Source organism: Parasteatoda tepidariorum, chromosome 4 (genome assembly GCF_043381705.1).
Source record: "Parasteatoda tepidariorum isolate YZ-2023 chromosome 4, CAS_Ptep_4.0, whole genome shotgun sequence".
Taxonomy (NCBI): Eukaryota; Metazoa; Arthropoda; class Arachnida; order Araneae; family Theridiidae; genus Parasteatoda; species Parasteatoda tepidariorum.
The window spans coordinates 91,592,939-91,618,804 of record NC_092207.1 but is presented as its reverse complement, the minus strand read 5'-3'; the positions used below and the strand labels follow the sequence as shown (position 1 = coordinate 91,618,804).

At 28.1% G+C, this 25,866-nt stretch overlaps 1 protein-coding gene across 2 annotated transcripts in view; it reads right to left on the bottom strand.

Moving 5' to 3' along the window:
* Positions 1 to 588: 588 nt before the first annotated feature.
* Positions 589 to 25,866, bottom strand: part of LOC107454730 (peroxisomal ATPase PEX1) — a 64,622-nt gene continuing 39,344 nt past the window's right edge. For both annotated transcript variants that reach the window (XM_071180187.1, XM_043042017.2), the window contains exons 9-22: positions 24,025 to 24,248; positions 21,179 to 21,349; positions 19,971 to 20,125; positions 18,316 to 18,487; positions 15,369 to 15,556; positions 12,620 to 12,754; positions 10,931 to 10,995; positions 7,928 to 7,987; positions 7,137 to 7,219; positions 6,854 to 6,957; positions 5,467 to 5,638; positions 4,670 to 4,797; positions 2,288 to 2,448; positions 589 to 841 (exon numbers count right to left, since the gene is read on the bottom strand). In XM_071180187.1, the coding sequence (XP_071036288.1) occupies positions 760 to 841; positions 2,288 to 2,448; positions 4,670 to 4,797; positions 5,467 to 5,638; positions 6,854 to 6,957; positions 7,137 to 7,219; positions 7,928 to 7,987; positions 10,931 to 10,995; positions 12,620 to 12,754; positions 15,369 to 15,556; positions 18,316 to 18,487; positions 19,971 to 20,125; positions 21,179 to 21,349; positions 24,025 to 24,248 (1,900 nt within the window). In that variant the 3' untranslated portion in view covers positions 589 to 759. The remainder of the gene's footprint in view (positions 842 to 2,287; positions 2,449 to 4,669; positions 4,798 to 5,466; positions 5,639 to 6,853; positions 6,958 to 7,136; positions 7,220 to 7,927; positions 7,988 to 10,930; positions 10,996 to 12,619; positions 12,755 to 15,368; positions 15,557 to 18,315; positions 18,488 to 19,970; positions 20,126 to 21,178; positions 21,350 to 24,024; positions 24,249 to 25,866) is intronic.

The following is a 25,866-nucleotide window of genomic DNA, read 5'->3' as shown; positions in this document are numbered from 1 at the left end:
TCATAAAATAAATACGGGAGAATCATTTAAAGATTAATTCTAATAAACAAGTATTCTTATTTCTTTAATTCATTCAAAGAGTTTATTAGCTTAAAAAACAATCAAAATGCAAGAAGTTTGCAGCGAATTTTAGATTGCTGTAAAGCAAGAAAATGACTGCTTTTAGTATAAATGGAATATTTTGTTAACAAGATAATTATGCAATAATAAATTTAATTATAAGTTTTTAAAGCAATGTCATAACAAAATTTTTAAAACAATATTTACGTTTGAATTTAAAACCAATGTTAATATGCTATAGAGGAAAAACGCTAATCATATAGCTATTCTAAACTATTCCATTCTAAGACACTTTTCAAACTTCAAAATAGAAAAAAGTACAATATAGTTTGACTGATCAAAAAGTTAAATAAAAAAAACAATGAATTTTATGTATTTCCTGAAAGAACATATATGGCATAGAATTAGGTAGAATAGTGTGCTATGAGAAAATGTTTAATTTAGACTTTTTTATGTTTTTTTTTCTCTAAAAGACATTATACTATAACAAATTAAAATGACAAAACAAGCTTATTAATGACTCATATCAACTTTAACAAAAATATTTATTTATTTATACAATTAAATAAAAATTATTTCAATGTAAAAATATTTACAATTAAATCTCCATATTGTTAAGTACAGTAAAATACTTTTTTTTAAGTAAATTTAATAAATAAATAATTCAATTGGAAATACAAAATAATTCCCTTTAACGTTTCAAGCTAGGGTAACTCGTTTTAAGCTTTCAACAACATTAGTCACAGGTTCCCCACTTAAGCCATTCTGAAAGTTTTGAAACCTGAAATATTGATCATTAACATTAATAACTTATTTTCAGAAGTTATAATATACAACAATATAATACAGATATAATAATTACATAAACAGCGGTAGCACTCTTCAAAAAACACAAAACTTGACATTTTTGGTGAATATTTTTTTTTAATGAGATTTAGTGGCAATAGATGAAATATTTATTAAGAGTACTATTTTCAGAGTTTCCACTCATTTTCAGAAAAAAAATTCCCTGACTTTTCCAGATATATCAGATAAACTTCTATGAAAATCAGAACCATATTTAATCTATACCATGTTCATCAGAGACCTTTGATTTTTTTTTTATTTGTTATGTCAAATATTAGATTTTGTGAGCAAAAACTCATACGTAATTGAATGAGAATGGAAACATGGAAAAGTTTCACTAAAAAGTGGAATTTTATGAAATAATTGTAATCAATGTTAAAATTATTTAACTTGATAATTGATTACATCTACCGACGATTCTAAGAATGGTTATTTTCCAGGTATAAAATAGGAATTTTCCAGGCTTCTTGCAAAAAAAATTGAGACTTCCCCCGACAATTCCCTGCTTTTTAGAGATAAAATTCAATTTCCTGACAATTTGCAAGTCTTCCCTGACTTGTGGGAGCCCTGTATTTATTATTTCATAAGCTAAATATCAGAAAAAGAAATATTAAAACAAATATACTGTTAAGATGCTAAAACTAAAGTAGAATTGTTTTAAAAAAGCATCTAAAAATAAAAAGAGAGTTTAATAAATTACTCTTTTAAATAAAAAATTTTGTCACACTCTATTGCTTAAAGCCTTAACGATCGGTTAATTTTCAAGAAAACGGCCATAAAAGTGACTATTTTTTTTCATCCCTGAAAATTATATAAAAATATGTGTATGAACAATACATATATTCATTTTTAATTTTTGATTTGTTTTTAGCTTAAAATTTTAAAAAATTAAATTTTTAGGAAAAGCCAACATTTAATTACTATGACTAAAGGTTGGTTTTCCAGCAAGCAAGGAAAATTTTAAAAATATGTGTTTTAAACATTAAAAAAGAATTTTATTAAACTTACGTGAACTTATGAAAACGAAGCATGGGATACAGAAGCCAATGTCACAATCTGGACAGTAGTACCGACTTTTCTTCCTACATCTGTTATTGTTTTCATCTCTTCTGGAGCACCAAAATTAACTATCTACAATTATCTTAAAAGTATCCTGGTACTGCCATCTGGTGTGCAAAATGAGAAATAAAATGCTTTCCAGGCAAAAGTTTAGTAATTAGTTTTATTCTTATTGGTGCGTTACTACTGAACACTCCAACCTGGAAATATCACGGGAGCGAGAAATAGAAGGCGAAACCTCACCCCGCCATTTTCACGGGAGCGAGAAAGAAGAATTAATTGGGTCATATTTCAAATAATTTACATATTAAAAAATACTTACACTTTTTCATAGCGCAGCCTTTCTTGTGCAGAAACAGATGGTTTCATCTCATCAGCAACTTTCAATAAATTATTCTGATTGATGGACACACATAGAGTGCTCCTTCTCCTGGAGTTCCTCCTTTCAAGAATACCATAGAAGTTTTCTTTAATTACAGCAACCTAATGAGTATGGAGTCAAAATTTAATAAGCAATCATTTTTTAAATGCTTAGACAAATTGTGACTTTCTTTTATGTTGGAATTAGATAAGAGGAGGGAGAAAGGGGTAGTTGGCACTCTTTTTACTTTAATTGAATTGTACTTTCAAATTAACATTTTGTCTGCATAGATACCTCATTTCAGCAGTAACAATTAATCATATATTTGACAGTTTGTTAAGTGACTGCTATCATCATGAATGACACTACTGATCATCCTTGGGGGCAGAATTTACCAAATCTTCATTAATTCTAACTTATCAGCAATCCCAATGCAGTTACTTAAACTCTATTACCCTAAGAAATGAACTTAATTTAATATACACAAAGCAAAACTTGTCTATGTAACATTAATAAAAATTTGTATTACTTTGATAACAATCCTGATGCAACTTGAATTAAAGTTGTTCTTCAAAAATTAAAATTTTTTAGTTTTTTTTTTCTTCTCTTTCAATTTTTTTTTTAAATTCAAGTCAAGTAGGTTAAGAAAAATGATTCTGAAGTTTTTGAAAATCAATTCTCTTTCGCTACTAAATCACCAGGCGACTTTTTTTTTAATTCCAGACTATAAAAATTTTTAGATCATACAATAAATCTTCACATCTGCATCAATCCCAATTCGCTGCACCTAATTCATTTTTATTTTGTTTTAAATTTTAAAAAGGAAAAATTATCCCATAACTTTCATCAACAAAAATAGACAAACATTTTCTTTCTTTACTTCTTATCATTCTAATTTTTTTTTCTTACCTCACCTCTACACTTTTTTAACCATTTCCCCTACATTCTCTCTAAATTTGAGATGAAAAATAATCAGCATAACCCGTTGTCATGCTGAAAGTTTCCTGCTACCAGATCACTCATTAATTTCAATACATCCCAGTTATCTTTTAACCAACAAAATCACTCATTAAAAAAAATGGCATTTCTATGCAATATGCAGAGAGTCGTTGAGTGCCAAAACTGCTTCCTTTCATTTTCGTATCAAACATTCGTCATTCAAAAAAGGTTAAAAATAAGTTTTTAGCCCTTTCCCCTACAATAATAATTTTAGAGCTAAATTTTTCAACTGAGTCTTGTATCTAAATAATATGCCATCTTTGAATCTCATAGTGTCTACTTCACTCGAAAAAAAAAAAGACTGAATTCTGTTGTTTATGTCATATAATGCAATGAATAATTACTGCATGTTATGCAATGAATAATTATTAATTACTGCATCATATCATTCAAAATGTTAGTTTACTTGATGTTAGGTGAATCATTTGGACAAGTACATCAGAAATAAAAAAAAGTTAGAAGCTAAAATCATCTGTGGGGTGGAATAAGATTGTCCAGAATGTCTAGAATAGTGCTCACTTCTAAAAGGAGCTACTTTTAATAAGGGAAATGTAGTATTATTTGACACCATAAAGTTCTCATTCTTTTTAATAATGCCAGAGGGCGCTCTATACGCTTTCAGCTGTATCTTGTATCCAAATAATAAATAATAAGCCATCTTTGGATCTCATAATGTCGACTTTACTGGAAGAAAAGACTAAATTCCGTCGTGTATACCATATTAGGCAATCAAATATGTTTCTTTGTTTGAACAAAATACTGTATTCAGATAAAGCTTATTCTTATGGATATTTTTTGAAAAAATTTTAAAAAAACAATGCACATTTTAAAATTAATGAGGGATAGTATATATCATCATAAGTTCTCTCAATACATTCCATTGTACAGTGATTGTCTCATTTGAAAGAATAGTTGCATCAATGTGGGCTGTACTACCTTACATTGTAAAACATAATCTTTTTTCATTTAACAGTTTTTAAATTTATTTAACAGTTTTTAAATTAATACTGTTACGCTAATTTAATATATCTAATCATTTCTTTCGACATACATTTTATAAATAATTTATAAATAAAATTAGACTTCCTAAGCCCATAAAAATGAGTGATGAGACCAAGCATTTATAAACATTTTTTAATGGTATTTATTTATTCAGTAAGAACCTCAGATTTAAAACTAAAATAAGCTAAAAACAGGTAACACAGCTTTAAAGAAATGAATATAATATTAAGAAACTTGGGGGTAGGAAACATAATATGCTTTGACCAATGCAATAATTTTACATAATAACATTTTTAAGGAAGAAAATAAAAAATTTAACCATTATAAAAAATAGCAACCTACATCTTGAATAATCTTCTGGCCATCTTCATAAGTAGGAGTTTTTAAACCTTCTTCTATTGCAGGCATAAAAAGTAATTTGTTGCTAGCAACTTTGTACGATAAATCATTAGAACCAGTTGAATAGCGTCCTGAAAAGGCATAAAATGATAGTTAACACAAATATATCACAAAAAACTCATCATTGAGCAAACAATTCTTTATTATTGCCTTTAAATTCCTCTGACTCAGTGGCCAAATAAGGCAAGTTTTAATTTTTATGACCTGGTTTCTTCAAAGATGATTTGTTAGACTACAAAATCGGTTTTCGTTTTTTCTACCCTTATATGTTTATCTGAAAACACCATAGTGTATATATTTTGGACTTTCGATAATGATTTTAAAAATATATATCATAAAAAATAGATTATGCTACACCATGTTTATATTTTTGAGAGAATTTCCTTCCTTAAAATACAGAGGTTACTTAGTTTGGTAAAGATGGAAATATAGCTTAACTACTACATGGTCATGAAATTCTAGTCTGTAAAAATATAACTTAAATTATATTTTTAATATAATTCTTGTTTTAATATTCATGATAATCTAACTTTTATTTTTTGGCACCCTAACCCCATTCCTATGTCTCATGTATGCAAACGACAGAGACAGACATCAATTAAACAGTAATAAATCTGGAATAAGATAATAAACGTGATAAAAGAGTTAAATAATAACATCAGCCTTTTTAGTCTCATTAACAATCAAAAATTACATCATTTATAATGAATCAGAAAAGAAAGTAAAAACAAGCAAGTTACTAGTGGATGAGCTTTGAGCATCATGCAGAGCCTCAATATGAGCAGTGTACAATAAGGCCTGTAAATCAGCTCCTGAAAAATATTCTGTTTTAGCAGCAATAAATTGAAAATCAACATCTTCATTTAAAGGCAACCTGGAGGACAAGCATTTTAAAATGTCCAGTCTCTCTTCCTATATAAAAAGAAGTCAAAATATAAATATAGTTGATTATTGGTAATTATTACAAATTTTAAGGAAGTCAAAAGACATACATATTTAACTACTGCTAATAATAACAAATTTTCTTTTAATTTTAAATATATTAATTAAGAATAAAGTTATACTAAAATATAAACCTATATAAATAAAGTTAAATAAACCTAAATTGAAATGTGTTTATTAAATAGCAAATGCACATTGCTAAAGGAAAGCTCTAATTTTCACATCCCTTTGAACCACATTTAGTTCTTTTTCTTTTTAATCAATTTTCAACATAAAATAATAATTTACATACATTACCCTTTCATAAAACAAAACAAAAATAGTATTGACTTAAACCAGTGTTTATTTCTTTTAATACAAAATCAGTTGATTTAAATCATGCCAGCCCTGTTAAAAATTAGCCATTTTTAAACAAATTTAAACTCTTGAAATTAAGCACTGAATCTGTAAAAGAAATCAACAATTGAAATGAACACAAAAAACACTATAAATTAAAAAATATAGGATGATACCCAGTTTTAGATGTATTATAAAAAATTCATAAAGCATTGTTTATTTTCATGCTAAGTCATTCATATTTCAAAAAAAAATTAGCAGTATTTTTTACTGCTAGAGCCATGTTTCCATATTGAGCAAAAATGCAGTTTTCACATAACTTATAGTCCTCAAATATCAGTTTAGTTTTTTCTCTTTTTTTTGTAAAATGTCTTCATTTAAAAAATAAACTTGTTTTTATGGTTTATTCCCATGTAAATTTACCTTTTCCCCCTTCATTCCTAAGAATCTTTTCAGCAACGTATCCTGGAAAATACCTAAGTTAGTTAGATAGATATTGAAGATTATTTAATTATTTCTTATATCTTTGAAAATATTCCAAAAACAATTTACGGTGTCAAGCTTCATCATTAAGGTACCCTTCCTGTAAACGGACAACTCTCATAAACAGACAATTTTTTCCGTCTCAAGAATATCCGCTTAACCGAGATTTCACTGTATATATATATATTTAAAAACAAAGCGAATTCACCATTATTTACATTTTTGTTAATAACTAAGTGAAATAATAAAATTTTGCTGAATCAGGAAATCATTACAATACGAAAAAAGTAATCAAAATCAAGCTCTCATTTTAATACCGAGAAAATATTTTAAATAAATATAGATTTCATTTTAATAATTTCGTACTTCAGATGGAAGTGGGCAAAGAATACATTTGTCTAAACGACCAGGCCTCAGTAATGCAGGGTCAATCAACTCAGGTCTACTAGAAGCAGCTAACACGTGTACACCTGCAAAACATTACAATATATTAAGACAAAAAATATACATATAGTTTAAACAAGAACAACAAAAGAAAGATATTTTTAACAACAAAAAAAAAGAGTTTATGCACAAAAAAAAGTTTGCAATTATGTAAAACTAATACTGAACATGTCATGATTTAAAACAGAAGTAGATAAGCTCATACCTTCTAATGATTCCACGCCATCTAACTGAGTCAATAACTGATTCACAACTCTATCAGTTACCCCTGTGCTATCATGACCACGCCTAAATTATACAGACAAATTTAGATCAAAATATGTGTATTCATTTAAGTTTTGTGAAAAATCATTAAAATAATTTATATAAAAAACTTTTTTAAAAAAAAGCATTTTATGAAAAATGGAAGAATGCTTTTTTATATGGGATATAGAATAAAATATTTTCATCACTCAATTTCCAAAAAATTTTTTATAATAAAAAAATTTCCTAAAGGTCTAATATTTGAGATACTATATTCTATTACAAAGTTAGACTTGTAGACATGTATTAGAATTTCAAAACATATTTTGAAACAAACATTGTTCACTAGAAAAATTAAAACTTTTTCTTTTCATAAAGCTTTTATTATAATAACTTTGAAGTACTTAAAATTAACGAAGCAAGTTAAAGCATAAAAAAAACAATTGCCAAATTTTTTTTCTTTAAAAAATTTAGGTTTTACTCCTCAAACAGTATAGATATACTATTATTATTGAAAAAATAATTCATTGTAATGGAGATAAAACTTTTTAAAAATTTTAAACACATCAGTGTTAAAATTCTGAACAATTAATATGATCTCCTTAGCAAGAAAATATGACACAATGTTTTTTTTTTATTTAAATTGATTCACACCTTTTATTTATGTCCTTTTTTATATTTAAAATATGACAAAAAAATAATTATTAAATATCACAAACGTTTTAAAAGAAAAATATAGTTAAATAAACATACCTAGGCGCAATAGAATCAAATTCATCAAAGAAAAGAATGCAAGGTCTTGCTGCTGTAGCTCTAAAACAAAAATAAATGAATTTAATTAACAACAAGACATTGAAAAGCCAATAGTTTAATACATAAAATAAAAGAAGTTTTAAAATAAAGATGCATAATTTAAATTTTTTACAGTGTTCTCAGTTTCATGTTCCTACAAAATAAAGAGCCCCTTGAAAAATTTTAATAAACTAAATCAAAATTGGTAATTACATATTATATCATAATTTTAATTGTAAGCTTATGTAACAACATATATGAGGCATACGCAGATACTCAAATACATTTATTATTTCTATATAATCTACCCTATTTAACTGTTTCATAGTATCCTATAAGAAAACAAATAAATTTTTAATACATTTTGTTTGGAATAAAATTAAAAGCAAAAAAAATTTATTGAAAAATTGCATTTTTTTGTAAGTTCTAACTGAATGTCATAAAATTTAAAAAATAAATAATATTACTATCATCTATAACAATTGAAAACTAATGCAAAAATAATGAGAGCTGGTAATTATGTATCAAAAATTAATTTTTCCTCATCATTCATTATAAGCTTACACTGTAAGCAAACCTTCTCATAAAAATATTTTTTTAATATACAAAATAATTTTTTTTTTCAGATTCTAAACTGCAAAATTTCAGCAAACAAATGTAAGCTTCTAAGCAGAAATGCAATCAAAAATTATAAAAGATCAGACTAAATTGTGCTGCACTATTAGATTTAACTGAAAATATTACTACAATTACAGTGTTTTTCAAAGCACTTTGGTTAAGAAACAATGAAAGAGCCACAGTTTAAGTGACTTACATTTGAAGCAAGGCTATAATTTTAAACTATATATACTATTTTGCTGTACATAATTGTGTGGGTTTCAGAATGGACAAGTATTTTTTTTTAAATCGTCAAGCAAGTATTTCTAACTAGATAAAAATAATTGTAGCCAATGAATGATTCTTAATTTTTCTTAATTTTTATGAGCCAGATAAGGCAGTGTTAGATTATAACCCTCATTGAACAGGGTATCCAATTTGTGAGTTTACGACTACTAATGTTCTACTCTGTAACCTTGTAATTTTGAGCTCAATCCAGAAAACAAGGGAACTCCTGGACCAAGTATCGGGATAAATTTGTCTTTGTGAAGGACTTTTTAATGGAATCAACACACATTTGTGTTACATGGTGAAGAAAACCTCCTACGGTTAGACTCACGGCAAGGGGACTCTAACTCATGATCTGTCTACCACTAGCCCATGATCTGTCTACCACTAACCCATGATCTGTCTACCACTAACCCATGATCTGTACCACTAACCCATGATCTGTCTACCACTAACCCATGATCTGTCTACCACTAACCCATGATCTGTCTACCACTAACCCTCTGTCTACCACTAACCCATGATCTGTCTACCACTAACCCATGATCTGTTTAACCACTAACCCATGATCTGTCTACCACTAACCCATGATCTGTCTACCACTAACCCATGATCTGTCTACCACTAACCCATGATCTGTCTACCACTAGCCCATGATCTGTCTACCACTAACCCATGATATGTCTACCACTAGCCCATGATCTGTCTACCACTAACGCATGATCTGTCTACCACTAACCCATGATCTGTCTACCACTAGCCCATGATCTGTCTACCACTAACCCATGATCTGTTCGACCACTAACCCATGATCTGTCTATCACTAACCCATGATCTGTCTACCACTAACCCATGATCTGTCTACCACTAACCCATGATCTGTCTACCACTAGCCCATGATCTGTCTACCACTAACCCATGATCTGTCTACCACTATCCCATGATCTGTTTGACCAATAACCCATGATCTGTCTACCACTAACCCATGATCTGTCTACCACTAGCCCATGATCTGTCCACCACTAACCCATGATCTGTCTACCACTAACCCATGATCTGTCTACCACTAGCCCATGATCAGTCTACCACTAACCCATGATCTGTCTACCACTAGTCTATGATCTATCTACCCCTAATCCATGATATGTCTACCACTAACCCATGATCTGTCTACCAGTAACCCATGATCTGGCTACCACTAACCCATGATCTGTCTACCACTAACCCATGATCTGTCTACCACTAACCCATGATCTGTCTACCACTAACCCATGATCTGTCTACCACTAGCCCATGATCTGTCTACCAATAACCCATGATCTGTCTACCACTAGCCCATGATCTGTCTACCACTAGCCCATGATTTGTCTACCACTAGCCCATGATCTGTCTACCTCTAGCCCATGATCTGTCTACCACTAGCCCATGATCTGTCTACCACCAGCCCATGATCTGTCTACCACTAACCAATGATCTGTCTACCACTAACCCATGATCTGTTTGACCACTAACCCATGATCTGTCTACCACTAACCCTCTGTCTACCACTAACCCATGATCTGTCTACCACTAACCCATGATCTGTTTAACCACTAACCCATGATCTGTCTACCACTAACCCATGATCTGTCTACCACTAACCCATGATCTGTCTACCATTGAGGATATTTTACATTACCACTGTGGTTAGTGCAAGAGGGTGTATAATACATATCAACAAGCTATTGCTGGCATTCAAACTCGGTTAACCTCATTGGAAGGTGAACGCTCTATACCCTGAGTCACCATGGCTCAGGCAGTGTTAGAGTAACTTTTTAAATAATAAAAAATTACATCAAACATGCTTTTAATTTTAACAAAAATGACTTGACTACTGAATTGACATTATGCACCATTTTCATAATTATCGCAAAGGGTGCTGTCTTAAAATAGGCTTAACTTGACCTAAAAGTCAACATGAACTATTGTAAATTCAAAGCAGTTATAAAAATAGCATATTATAATGCAAAGAAATATTATTTTGTGGCGCAACAGAGTTCGAAAAACACATTAAAAACTATGGACATAAACATTTATTACCTTTTAAAAAGATCTCTAATAGCTTGCTCACTAGCACCAATATATTTAGACAGAAGTTCAGGACCCTATAATTTAAAATGCTAATCATCAGCAAAAAAATGAAACAATGATTTACAATATTATTTTCCTTTTTAAAAATTTGCTATATACAGTAAACAAATAATAAATTTAATCATCTAACAAAATAATATTTGATCATCTAACAAATTCAATAACAAAGTTTAAATAGCTTTACAATGTTCACATAGTATAAGTACTTATAACACAAAATTCTTCAGATTTTTTATTTAGATTAATAAAAATAATGCAGAAGCTGACCTTTTAAATTTCAAGTAATCAATAAAACATAATTTTACTCCAAATTATAAAAAGTTATTAACAAAAAGGATGATTATTTTTTTGAAAAATAATTATTCTGTAGATCTATATATTCCAATTATATAAACCGCAAACCTTCTTAGACCACTTTAACTCTGTGGGTGTAAACAAAAAAATCCCCATTGAAGGAAAATCTAAAGATGAACAAAGCCATTAACTGTTCACAGGCTACAAGAAAAACTATTTGCTAAGAGGTATAAAGTAAATTTAAAATTGATGAAATTTTTTGTTATTACTTCTATTCACTTTATAATTTCATTCTTTTTTCTTCTTTAAACAAGACTTAAGTGCATGTTTTTGAATTTTAAAGTAATTTGCATCAAAAAATTTTTTTAAAACATTTAAAAATGTGCGTATTTCAGAGTTATGTTAAATAAAGGTCTTCTGTACATAACCCTTTGACGGTTAGGGAAACGAGCAGTTTTCGTTTCATTAATTTGTGCAGCATTACGAGCAAACAGTAGTCGAAAGTGGCAGCTGTTTTCCCCCGCCGTTCTTTCTAAAATTTCACCCTTCTCTGGCGGTGCCGTAGATAGCTTGCCTCAAGCGTTTTAAAAATTTCTTAAAGTATTTGTAGTACATAAATAACAGTTTATACATTCTTTAAAATAATTAATAAATTATAATTATTAATAGTAAATTATAAATGATTATAATCAATTATATAAATAATAGTTAATTATAAATACAAGACAAATATTAAATTGAAAAGACTAAATAAATACAACTAATGTATAACTTTATGAAGAATTTAAATACAGTAATTACCTAAATACTCTGAACAAAGTCTTTGCCAGACTCAAAACTTGATAAGCTTTCTGTATCACAATCATAATCATCATCATAATTATCTAACTTTCGCTTTTCAGCCATTTTACATTACAAACACCCTAAAAAAACACGCCAAAATACGCATAAAAAGAAGAAGGTAAAAAAATTAATTCCCCCTTCATTATGAAAAGAAGTTCCTGGAACTCGTACTGCCATCTGTAGACAGTAAAACTAACTACGTTTTTAACATAATCAATGCTGAATAATAATGGCGAACAAGCTCAGCTCGTCAGCGCGCATTGGCGAAAAATTTCACTATGCGAGGTAGTGCTCGCTACTTACCATTACGGTGAAATCTTGCTCCCGAGCGGAACTCGTTTGCGCACATTACGAAGCACGATTTGATTGCGAACCGAACTCGTTCATAGCCGTCAAAGGGTTAAAAATATGAAGCAAGTTTTGTCCAATGGAAAATATTTAAAGAGAGATATCATATCAACTACTAGTAAAGGAATGAGAATAAAACTAGTCAGATATTACTTTTATGCTAATAAAATTCAGTCCACATTCATTCGCAATTACTCCTGCCAGCAAAGTTTTTCCTGTTCCAGGAGCCCCATACAATAGAATATTAGTCTGTGGCTTCAAATGGTAGTTCTTGAAAATTTGTTTGTACTGAAACAATATTTATTAACAAAATTAGAAAAATTTATACTAAAAAAAGAAATCAAGTGATAAAAATAAAACAATGAGAACATGAAGAATCACAACAGTCTACAAGTGATTGCTATAAAAATAACTCAAGTCACAATATAATGAGATTAAACTTCAAATTTCATGCAATCAGTGCTGCTCTCTAACAGCCACTTACGCAACAAAAAGATTTTTAATTAAATAAATATCTGCTGTGAACAAAGAATTAACAACTATTAAATATCTGCATTGCCTGCACAAAATGCTTGAACGGTTTCCTTATTCAGAGAACGTTTCCTTTCATCTATATTTATTTTAGCTTAATAATTGATAATTTTAAGCAACTTGCATTCAGCAACTTGAACTATTTTATGTTAGTTTGATTGGAAAAAGCATTTTTTATTATACACANAATAGGTAGCGCCTGTGGTCAATAACAACAAAATAATGGTGAAGGCCCAACAATGAAGCCCCTACTGCATCCAACCAATCTACCTAACGTTTAAGAAAACAGTCACACTATACTTTATTTTACGAATTTTTATTCATAAAAACATAAATTTATGATTAGTTAAACTCATAGTTAAACAGGGTGCGTAGCCAAATCTTTCAATAAAAAATGAGCACCTTTTAAGTACTTTTTAAGCACTCAAATATTTCTAAGCACCATATACATTAACAAAATGCAAAATAATTTTCAGACTTTTAATGATCATGATAAAATAACTAGTTTTTGAAAAGGAACTCTTTTCTTGATTATATTAGCCATTAAAATATGATCAAGAGACTTTTCGGTTCGATTTCAGAGGGGGGGGGGATGAAGCTTGAAATTGAGAATATCTTGCAAAATGCAGCAGAGTTGCACATGAGAGTGCAATAATCTCAATGAACCCAGCTCACATCTGGACTCGCAAGTATTTCATCAAACCTGTAAAATAATTGGCGCTTTTATATGCTATGGACCGACGGTACGCTGAAATAGATTGTGTTTGAATGAATTGTGAAAAGCAAGCTTTTGCATAATACGGTGCGAAAATTGACACGGTGAAGAAAAAAAAATCTCATTTTCAAAGAGGGGAAATTAAGCACTTTTTTAAAAAAAACAATGAAAAAAGCACCTTTAAGGGCTTTTAAAAAACGAAAATCGAAAATAAACACCTTTAAGCACTTTTTAAAATGCTACACACCATGTAAGCACTTGGAGTTATTTTCAAAGACAAAGGACAATAAATTAACATGCTTCTACTCATACCATTTTACGATAAGAGTTTCTTGTCCTAACTCACATGAAACGAGCAGAAAGCAATATGGCAAATGAAAAATTTTCGTTATATTTTTCTGTCTCAGCAGAAAGTTCCGCAAACAAGATTACACGTAAGAGAACACGGAGATTTCACTACCTAAAAGATAGGGTGAGAGACCTTAAACTACCTGTCTTTTAACCTCAACCTAATTTGCATATAATTGATGATGATGCCAACAACTAATACATAAATGTAACCATTACAATGCAATTGAGAATACAAATATATGTTATACAAGACGTTCAAACATTTAACTTCCCGGAATTCTAAGCACTCAGAGTCATTTTCCAAGACGAAGAACAATCAGCTATCATGTTTCCATTGATACCATTTATGATATGAGTTTCTTCTCCTAACTCCAATAAAAATATATGTTATGCAAGATGTGCCAAGCCACAACTCTGCCCTCTGGTGACTAACCACATGACCACTAAATAACTGTAAGATTTAAATCTTAACAAAACCCTGAATTCGACAAGTACCTTCATTAAATGAAAGCTTTGTAAATGTCAACTGCCAGAATGTTACACACTGCGCACAAACTTTATATCTGATATTGGAGTATACACAAGTATATGTAAACCTTTTTTTAAACCCTTGAAATAGAGAATACTTCCAAATGATTTTTTTTGCCCAATATTAAACATTGTTATATCGATTGTAATTTTTTTTTATAACAACTCTATGTAAATAGACTTATATGGAAATAGACAAGAAAAAATTGATTTGTAACTAACTCATTCACCAATAGCAACTAACTGTATAACTTACTAATATTTCTGCTTCAACTTTAAAATAATTAACACTTCAATCTGATCTGTAAGGATGTTATTTATATTTTTCATTTCTTTTAAAATTTTAGGCAATTAATGTATAGTATAAAAGGAATAAATGTATAGTGTCTTAAATAAATAAATAAAGGAAAAAACATTGCTGGAATAATCTTACATATTTGTGAGGAAAAAAACTAACTAAAATACAGCTACAACTCACAGGTCACAAGAATAGCAAAAAAATTAATCAAAACTTTGTACATCTTTTACCCATAACACTCAAAACACACTGTTTATGTTGACTTCCAAATTGTTTCACTACTTATTTCAGGAATATAACAAAACAAAACAAAATTATATAAAAAAACTTTAAGAAATATGAATTCATAAAAAGAGCTTTCATTCATTTGTGAATTACTTTATACATTTATATTGTAAGCAAATCTATTGGAATGTATTCTACACATTTTTAAGTAAGAGGATACATAACAATATAAAGAGTTATCTTTAATGCCTTACCTTTATAGGCCAAGTGATAATTTGCTGAACAACTTTTTTTACATCACTTAAACCTCCAACATCCTGCCAAGACTTGTGCTCATGTGTTTGAAGAGGAATTCCCTGCAGGGAAGAAGGAATATACCCCTCCAATGCCATTTCCAAATCTTCCACATTTAATATCACTTCAAGTGCTTTATCACTATCAGCTAACGAAATACAAAGACATTTTTTTTTTACAAATTTAAAGCAATATATAAAAATAAAGAAATTAAATAGATTATTAATCAATTAAAATAACATTATTGTGAGTTTAAGAGAAGATTTAATCACAATATGGTGACTTTCAAAAATTTTTCATTTAATGGTAATATTAAATTTATTTAACTATTACCTAAATTAAAATCATATTCAAATAATTAAATATCAGGAAAATGTCTTTACTTTTAAATAGACTTTTAAAAATTTCATTAAGATAAAAATAAAACAATTTTTTCTAGACAAAAAAACAAGCTCTAAATTCTACAATCAAAAACAAAGGATGCTAAAGTAATCCTTTATTTCTTATGCTCAAACTATTTTAAAATTTAGTTAATTTTTGAGTAAAAGACTAAAAAAATTCATTTTGAAACTAAATTAAATTTATATAGAATAGGCTGTAACACCAGCAACAGAAACCCTCCAGCACACCAGGGGCCATTGCAGATTATTACATCAACTGCAGATAAGATGTTCAGTCAAGTTTTTTTTTTTTAACTTTAAAAACAAGCGAACAAATGGAGGGAAATTGCTGAGACTTCTTTTTTAAAACACTCTGAACTAGTTTCTAATAAAAATTAAAATTATGAATTGATAGAAGAAACAAAGAAAGCAAAGAATTTTTTTCTGTTGTTTAATTCCAAGCTTAACTGTTTCCATTTTTCTAAGAAACTATATAAAATTTATATGAAATGTAATTCAAATTTAAACACATTTAAACACATTCAAATTTTTATGAGTAAAGACCTTATATTAGCATATTTTCTAACATGTTTGTTTAATAAGCTGAATTTTTACAATAATAATCTCTGTCTGACTGTGATGAGGTCGCTGACCACCCTGAATAACTTTTTATCTAATGATCGGATCTTCAAGTTATAGGACTCAATCTCAAAGGTTTGAGTGGATGATTTCAAAACTATATTTTAAGTTACACAATCAGACTCAAAATCAAACTTTCCATGAGAAAACATACGGATTCGAAGGGGATTTGGATTTCTGAACCCTAAAATATAAGGGGGCAGCTACAATCTGGGAATAATGGTTTCCCTAGTTTGGTCAGAAGAGCGCTCCAAAGTTTGGACCTCTTAATGTTAATTTTAATTTTTGCACATTGCTCACAATTATAGAATTTATTTATTCAAAGACAATTCTAAAAAAAACATTTCAGTAACTATTTATTATTTTATACAATGATAGTCAAAAAAAATTTTTGAATTGTAAGGATTAAAATTTTTTGCATCATTTTAAACTATTTAACTTTGCATGGCAAAATCCAAAATTTGAGCCAAATTGTTGAATAGTCACTGAGAAAATTAATTTTAAATGTACAACTTCTTTAAAATTCGATTTTTCAGAAACCATTCAACCGATTTCATTCAAATTTCATATTTTGCGATACAAAATTAAATACTTTAAAATTATGCAAAAAATAGCATACCTTGCAATTCAAAAATATTTTGACCATCATTAAATAAACTAATAAAAAATAATAAATATTTTCTAAAATTTATTTTTGCATAGAATTATCTTAGGATAAATAAATTTCATAATTGCACAAAAATTGTTCATTTCAGCAAAAAAGTTCTCGAGATATAGCGAAATATGCAAAAAGTAAAATCAATATTAACAAGTCCAAGCTTTGGATCGTTCCCCTGGCCCAACTGTGGGGAATGTATTTCCCAGATTGCATCTACCCCCTATATTTCGGGGGTCAAAAAGCCTTATCCTATGGGGAAAAAAGTATTCTTATTCAGAGAAAGTAGGTTTTTGTGTCTGATTTCAGAATTTAAAATATCGTATGCACTAATTAATTAGCATATTTGAAGTCACTCCCTAAAATCATTAAGATTGAATCCTAGAATGTGAAGATTCAATCATTAGATCAAAAGTTATTCAGGATGGTCCATTTTTAAAGGCACTGTACAATTTGTTTGAATCATTTACTTGACTTCAAAATTTGAAATGGTATTGTATTAAGTTTTATCAAATCATTTCATGTTATCATACAAATATCTTAAAGTAGTATGAAAATAATTTCATTAGGTCAGCTTCAATAAAAATTTCAATTAGTTATTCCATTAAAAAATATTAAGGATGAACTACTATTTAGAGTTTAAAAACACCTAACAATTTTTATTCAAAATAAAAATTAAACAATGCTCTCGTTTACAGTTAAAGTGACTCTAAAAATTTAAAGGAACAGGTATGGGAGTCACTGAGTATTTAATTTTTCTTTCTGGGAGGAAGCAAACTTAAAATATTAAATTACAATAGTTATCTAACATAAAATAAAAAAATAAAAAGAAATTGAATGAATTAAACAATGTATAAAAAGAAATTGAATTTCCTCAAAGTGCTAAATTTCTGCAAAATGATTAATTTACTTTAATGACTTGAATTTAATTTGATGATAATTCATGAACATTTTTTTATGTGTTTGAAGTATGAGAAAAGGGATTCTTTGATATTTAGAATTATCAAGGAGAACATTGTACATTCTACTCTCAACTCCTCTCACAGGGACAAAAAATGTACACAATTTTATTAGGAGAATTAAATATTTTTAAAACTGATAATAATTCTGACAGTACCAGATTTTAGGTAATCAAAGATTTTCAAAAGTGAAAAATATATTAATATAGGCTATGCAACATACAGATAAAAAAACCTTTTAGATGAAGATAGTGAAATTTTTAATACATCATACCATTTCTAACCCAAGCAGCATGGGTAGCTCGATCGACCAGTGAATCTAAATCTTGTGCAACATAGCCTTCTGTTTTAGTAGCAACTTTTGACCAAGAGACAGATTCAATACTTTGATTAGAGATATGATCTTTTTTAATTACAAGAGAACACAAAATTTCTTCCCGCTCTTCCTGAGAAAAAAAATTTCACATTTTTAAAACTTAATTACTTAACATTTCCCCTTAAATGAAACAAGGAAACACAAAAATTAATATAAAATGTAAATGTTTATACAATAAAAAATAAGGGGTTGAATATGGCATTGCTCAAATAAAAGAAAGCATATTATTTATTGGGTNGTATGTTGCTGTATTGTGGGTCATTTTGCTGCCTTGTAACTTACAAGACTTTTGTAAGATAACAAAAATTGAAAATGTATCACGAACATTAACGGGAAAATGGCCGTCCGCGCGGACGTCGGATTCGAGAAATTAGTTGCCCGCGGAGAATTTTTGACAGTCGAGGACGGGCGGACGGGCTGTTTTTCGAGCCTTGGGTTGAATATGACATTGCTCAAATAAAAGAAAGCATATTATTTATTGGGTGATTTATATAAACAGCAAGTAATTATAAAATATAAGTATTTATGATATTACAATTTTTTAATCATTTTTGACGAACATAATGATTCAAGACCAGGAATATCTCCTTTCGAGCCTGTTTTAAAATTTCCCTTTGAAGCCATACCAGGGGTGATTGTGAACCCAAGTCAAAATTCCAGAAAATTTCTTGAGTTCTTTTTTTTTTTTTTTTTTTTTTTTTTTTTTTTTTTTTTTTTTTTTTTTNCAATTTAAATTGAAAAATTAGAAAAAAATTTAAACAAGGTTTTTTTTTTCCTTTTCCTCAATATTTCTTGGTTTACTTAAAATATACTTAAAATTTTACACATACCTATACCATTTACACATACCTATGATGACCTGGAGAAGTAATTACAATTTACAAACATGTCTTTCTTTCTTGAGTTTATGATTATGACAACTATTTACTGATAAAAAATGAATATTAATCAAGAATATAAGCTTATAAAGTATCTCTCTGACTCTCCCTTAGAAACAAATAAAATAAACTGTGTTCTTAAGTTCCACCTTTGAAAATTTGATTTCCGGAAACTTCTACGATCAATGATTTTTTTTAAATGTCTGGACCTTCGATCTCCGAAAACTTCCGGATCACTATTAGCAAAAAAATCCAGAAATCCGGATTTTTCCAGAGCACAATCAGCCCTGCCATACTTAACATGTAACTTTAGTTTACCACAGTAACAAGCTTTTTTCATATGCTTTGTTAGACTCAAAACCACAATCCTTTACACATTTTAAGCGAGATTGCAAATTTCTCACGTTTTAAAATTTAGGAAAGATATCTATGGATGGCAGTCATGAGGAATTTTTCCCCTAGTTCATTTATCGAGAGAATCGATAAATGGCGTTAGATGATTGAATTTCCTCTTTTAGGGTTTTTAGTAGGCAAATGGGTGCATGCCAATAATAAAAAAAATTTTGTGATCAATCTTCAGTTCAACTTCGCAATACATAAAAAAAAACTTATAAAACACTAAGAGTGAAATTAACTTAATTTATTTTAAATAAAAATTAAAATAAAGAAACATACCACATCTGGAGGTTTAATGTCAATGGTGTGATGAAATATATGCCTGCCTTTTGTGTTCATTAAAAGAGGGTGAAGAGAATGTGTAGACTGGGCTGTAGCAATGATACACAATTTGCCATCAAAATTTCTCACTTTATTCTCTAAATGTATGAAAGCTGAAATGAGTAAAAATAAATTAATCAATAAGACATGAAGGATATATAATACATCCATATATTTTTCAAATCACATCAATAGTTTGCGAAACTACAAATATCCATCCTACATATTTATTAATGCATTCGCTTAAAATAATTAATAAGCAAACAATCCCTAAATTCATCACCATAAAAATTTGATAATATAAAATTTGTTAATTGATCATTTGTTTCTTTACAAAGAATGACTGCGAATTCCCAAAAAGGTTTAAAAAATGAATCCCCTGAGTAAGGCCTGAAACATGTATATAATTAGTATTCGATCCCAAATTTGAACTATTAAATTTTGCAATTTCCACTGGCATTATTAAAATAAAAAGATGTTTTATCAAAAATCAAACTACAATTCGTCAGATTTATTTTTAAAAAATATGCAATTATATTCTAAGAAAGTGGGATGTACCGAACACACAGAAAAATCAAGAATATCAGGACAAAAAACTAAAAATCAGGACAAATGAGGTTGAAATATTTTTCATAACGAAAACCAGGACAACTATGAACCCTGACAGCACCTTAGCTAGTACTTCTCTCTCCAAACTTTCCCATCACACTAATAAAAGGACTCTCAGTCACAATAGTGCACTTCGCTGCACATTCACAATGGTTGCCAATAATTAAATCCTGGATTATATAAGCTTCGGCTATAAACCAGTGGTGTGAATTTCACCATTGGAGTAATTTATTTTGCTTTTCGTTGTTCAAAGAAACAAAACAGAACTTAAAAATTTTTGTCAATGAAAGTGAAAAATCGGTTTCAGAGAAAGCAAAATTAATGACAGTGAGTAAAAACATGATGATACTCCACTTAAAACTATCTCCACCTCTTCTAATGCTTTGTAAATAGATGAAGAGTAAGGTAAAATCCAGTGATTTTTAATACAAATTAAATTTTCAGAAAGAAAAAGCAAATTCATATGTGAATAATGGTTTTAAAATCAAACCTATCAGAAGAGAATAAAATATTTATAAGAATTTCTCATTAGTTTTAATCATATCTATTTTACTTACCTTGTACAATATTAGAAAAATACAATCCATCAGGTCCAGCTTCTTGTTCGTGTGATGTAGGACAACCAGCAATAAAGTCAAGATCTTCAAACAATATAACTGATGGCTGACAATAAGCTGCTTCTATAAGGCACTCATCCCACTTTTTTGCAATAGTATCTACACGCTTTCCTTAAAAACAGTAAAATAAACAGTTTTCATGAATGAATGAATGAATATATATACATATATAACACATAAGTGAGTAACACACTGAGAACTTTTTTACAAAACAATAATGTAATATCCAGTGGATCTAATCAATTATTCAACTATTTAGAATGCTTCATTTTTTCAATTCAATATTTCCTGCTAACGATGAATAAATTCACAAATAAATTATATAAACATAGAAGACTGGAAGAAAATATATTAAACTATTTTAGTTCTTTTATGGTGATAGTTAACTTAGAAATTAAGTTGATTAACTATTTAAATAAATAATAACAACTAATTGGCATGAATAGTTCAGCTTAGCTATACAGTTAATTAACTGTTCAACAGTAAATTAAGCAAAACTCTTGCAAAAACATGATACTGCCTGAATGCTAACTCTGTGAAATATTACAAACAGATACACAATCAAAGTATCGAAACAAAATAAATTAAAATAGTATTCATAGGATTAATATTCAAAGGTCTCCTTTATTCAAAGATAATTTCATGAAATTTTTTTTCACTTAATTAATTACTTTATTACTTAATTTAATCATGGTTGAAAAATTTTTGAACTGTAACGTTTACATTTTTTAATTTTTTTACATAATTTTAGACTATGTAACTTTAAATGTAAAAGTACAAAATTTGAAAGAAATCCTCTAAATAGTTTCTAAGAATTAACATTTCAAATATATTGCACTTTTAAAATTTCACTGCTTAAAAACTATTATAAAGATTCTATTCCAATTTTTGAATTTTAGTTCATGCAAAAACATGATTCTATCTGAATGCTAAGCTCTGCAAAATATTACGAACAGATACACAATCAAAATATCACAATGTAATAAAAAAAATAGTATTCATAGAATTAGTATTAGTAATGTAATTAGTATTGTAATAAATAGAAATAGTATTCATACAATTATTATTCATAGGATTAATATTCAAAGGTCTCATTTATTCAAATATTATTTTATGTAAATTATTATTTTTTTTAAGATTATTCATTACTTTTATTTAATTTAGTCATGGTTGAAACATTTTTTAACTGTAGGGTTTAAAAATTTTTTTTACATAATTTTAAATAAGGTAATTTTAAATGTTAAAAAACAAAATTCGATAGAAATCCTCTATCTGAGTACTAAAATTTCAAAAATGTTGCATTTCTTAAGTTTCACTTCTCAAAAACTATTCTATGGACTCTATTCCAATTTTGGATTTTGTCATTTAAATTTACACAGCTGTTGAGTGGAGAGTTATGGGAGACATGCGGCAGTGTAACATAACAATAATGTAATGAATTTACATACCTTAAAATGAAATAAAAACTTGTGCACTTTGCAATTAAAAAAATTTCTACCAAAATGATAATAATAAAAAATATTAAACATTTTCAGCATTAAATTACCTTTAGATAAATCACTTTTATAATTTATGTGCAAAATATTGTGTGATTAACTTTAACACTTCCAGGGGTATAACAAAATGTACAAAAAGTGAAATCAACATAAAGGGAATTCAAACTTTTAGCTGCTTTCCAGACCAAAGTATTGGAATTATGTTTCCCAGGTTCTGACTACCCCTTTAATTTGTGGGATTGATGGGAAATGTATGTTAATTTATACAAAGCATGTTTTGGGTGTGAAATTTTTTTAAACTTAAAATATCATTTGCGCAAATTAATTAACATATTTAAGGGTAGGAAATGGAAACCTCTTAGCAATTGGAAATCTGATTAGTAGGTTGAAAGTTATTACAGTGTTCTTTGTTAGATTTATGCACTAATTATTTAATAACATGGTGAAATATAAATTTTTGTTGATTGAAAATTTTGAAACATATTTTAATGTTCTGGAATTACACATCAATGACAAAAATATTTAGAAAATTGCAACAGAATAATTTTCTTATTTCTTTAATTCAAGCATAAAATATCAATAAAACTATTTTGAAACTAGAAACATTATTTATTTAAATTGTTTCTTCTAACAACTGTATAGAAATTAAGGGAAACACCCATTGTCACATGTGACACTGTATTATATCAGCTGATTCTAGCAGTTCAATTAAACAATGTTATAAAACACATTTAAAATTTCCTTCTTAAACTTTAACTATTTGTTTTCGTTATGTTTGTGATAATTATTATTGTATAAGTTCTTATTTTAGTGAAAAAAATATGAAAAAAAATAAATTAAAAAAGTATTTAGAAAGTGATTTTAAATATTTCTTTTTTAACTAAAACATGAGATTTCACACTTCTTATAGCCACCATTGTCAAAATTTCACAAACCCCTTCCCCCCACCAAGTGTGACATAATTATGGTTCTTATAACTAGAAATAGATACTGTCTTATAATATATAACAAGCTTACATTTTTTTTCTTCATAAAGAAAATAAATATAATAATAAGATCCAATCAGTAAAATACAAAATCTGATCATTTTAAGACTTAAAATTAATAAATATATGATTCAAATTAAATTACAAAGATCATAAAGTTTTACCACACCATACAAGGACCTGAAAGTAAACATCACAATTATTCACTTAAAAACATGTAGTTTAAAAAAAAATGTGACAGTTGCGTTCTACTTTAACTTTGTATCTAACATTGTAAAAAAATAAAGACTGTGGTTGAACTCACCTTTATATGGTAAGCAAGAGATGATTTTAACAAAAACATGGTAATGATTAGCTAATTTCTTACAAAGAGCTGTAGCAAATGAACTTTTACCAACACCTTTTGGACCACAGATTAATAAGCTTCCATTAAAAGTATTTGGATGATTTGAAACATAACTGAGAGGTCGAAGCTTTAGCCAAAACTCTAATATTTCAAAAGCTTGTTCAGACAGCTTCTTCACACCCCTGAAATATTAAAACTATATTAATATACATTAAAATTATGAAGAAAAATTTCATAGACTCTAAATTAATAATAATGTAAATATTACAAACTAGAATAGCAAAAAGACTGAATTTAGAATAATTCTGAACTTAACTTTCTCAAAATTTAAAAATAAAAAAACTGATTCCTTAGGATTATTAAAATTGAATTAATGTTGGCTTTTCAGAAAAGTTAAGAACAGTTTTTTCATGTATTAAGTATAAATAACTATTGAGATCATTTTAATTAAATAATACTTACACTATACTCATAAAGAGAAAACTCTGATTCACTTAAACTTTCATAAACAAAACATATAATTCACGATTCAAGAGAAATCTAAATGTTTTTTTATTTACTGATTATGAAACCAGTGGATAAAGGTAAAAATACATAATTTTGTTACCACATTAGGAATGGAGATTTTAATTTAGTTGATTAATAGCTTAAAAACTCCCTCTCAATAACTCAAAAGGAACACCTTGGCCAGACGCAAAGGTTAACATAAGATTGTGGCTTAATAGACATATCAATGACACATTCGATTTTTTTTTAAAATTAGTAACTCTATGTCAACGTAAAATTATAGAAGATGTATCATCCCTTTTCTTTTTTACAGGTTTTACTTATTTTATTTATTTATGTGGCATTTATTTTTTAGCTGAAAATTTCTAGAATTGAGGAAATGTAGAAGAATTCATAGCAGTGGAAATGTAGTGGAATGTATATGTAACTACATGTATTTTAAATAATAAAATAGAGTACTATCTCCCTGATCTTTTCTGTAAAACTGATAAAATCATCTTATGATTCAAAATAAATTAAGAACTATTAAAACATTGGTATAAATTGATGAAGATGTAAATTGAAACTTATGTTAAATGACTTGGAACCTTACTTAATGAATGATAAAATAAATAAATTAATTAAATATGACACATAAATCTGTAAATAGTTAAATTTTTCAAACTAGCTACAGTGGGAATCTCAAACAACAAACAATAAATTAAAGAATATATGGGACATAAAAGTTTTTGTAGAAGAAAATGTACTTTATATAAATATGATTTTTCAATTTGTACTTCATTACTTATAAAAAAAATATTTTTAATAAGGTATTTAAGTTATTATCTTGATAAAAATTAATATAAACATAAAAATCTTAACATTAAAAAAAGTATAATTAAAACTTGAAAAACATTTTCTTTTTAAATATATATAGGGGAGAGTCGGGTAGCCCCGCTCACTTAAGGAGTATTGCTTATATTTCTGTATAATACTGAGTAATAATCAATATTTTTGTATGTTTCTATTGTTTGACCATATAATTAAATAATGCAAAGAGAATAAACCAAAAAAAGAATAGTTTAACTTAAAAAAATAGAAATTTAAAAAAACATGTTTTTCAGCTCTTTTCAAAATGCGTCAGGTAGCCCCGCCCAGTTACAAAAATTATGTTTTTTGGCTGTTTTTTCAGGAGTAAATGAAAGTGACCAATGTATTGACAATAGATAAACCTCATTTATCATTTTTATCAAAAAATTATTTTATTTATTACATATTTATGTACTTTTAGTGAATTCTATCATTTAATAACAA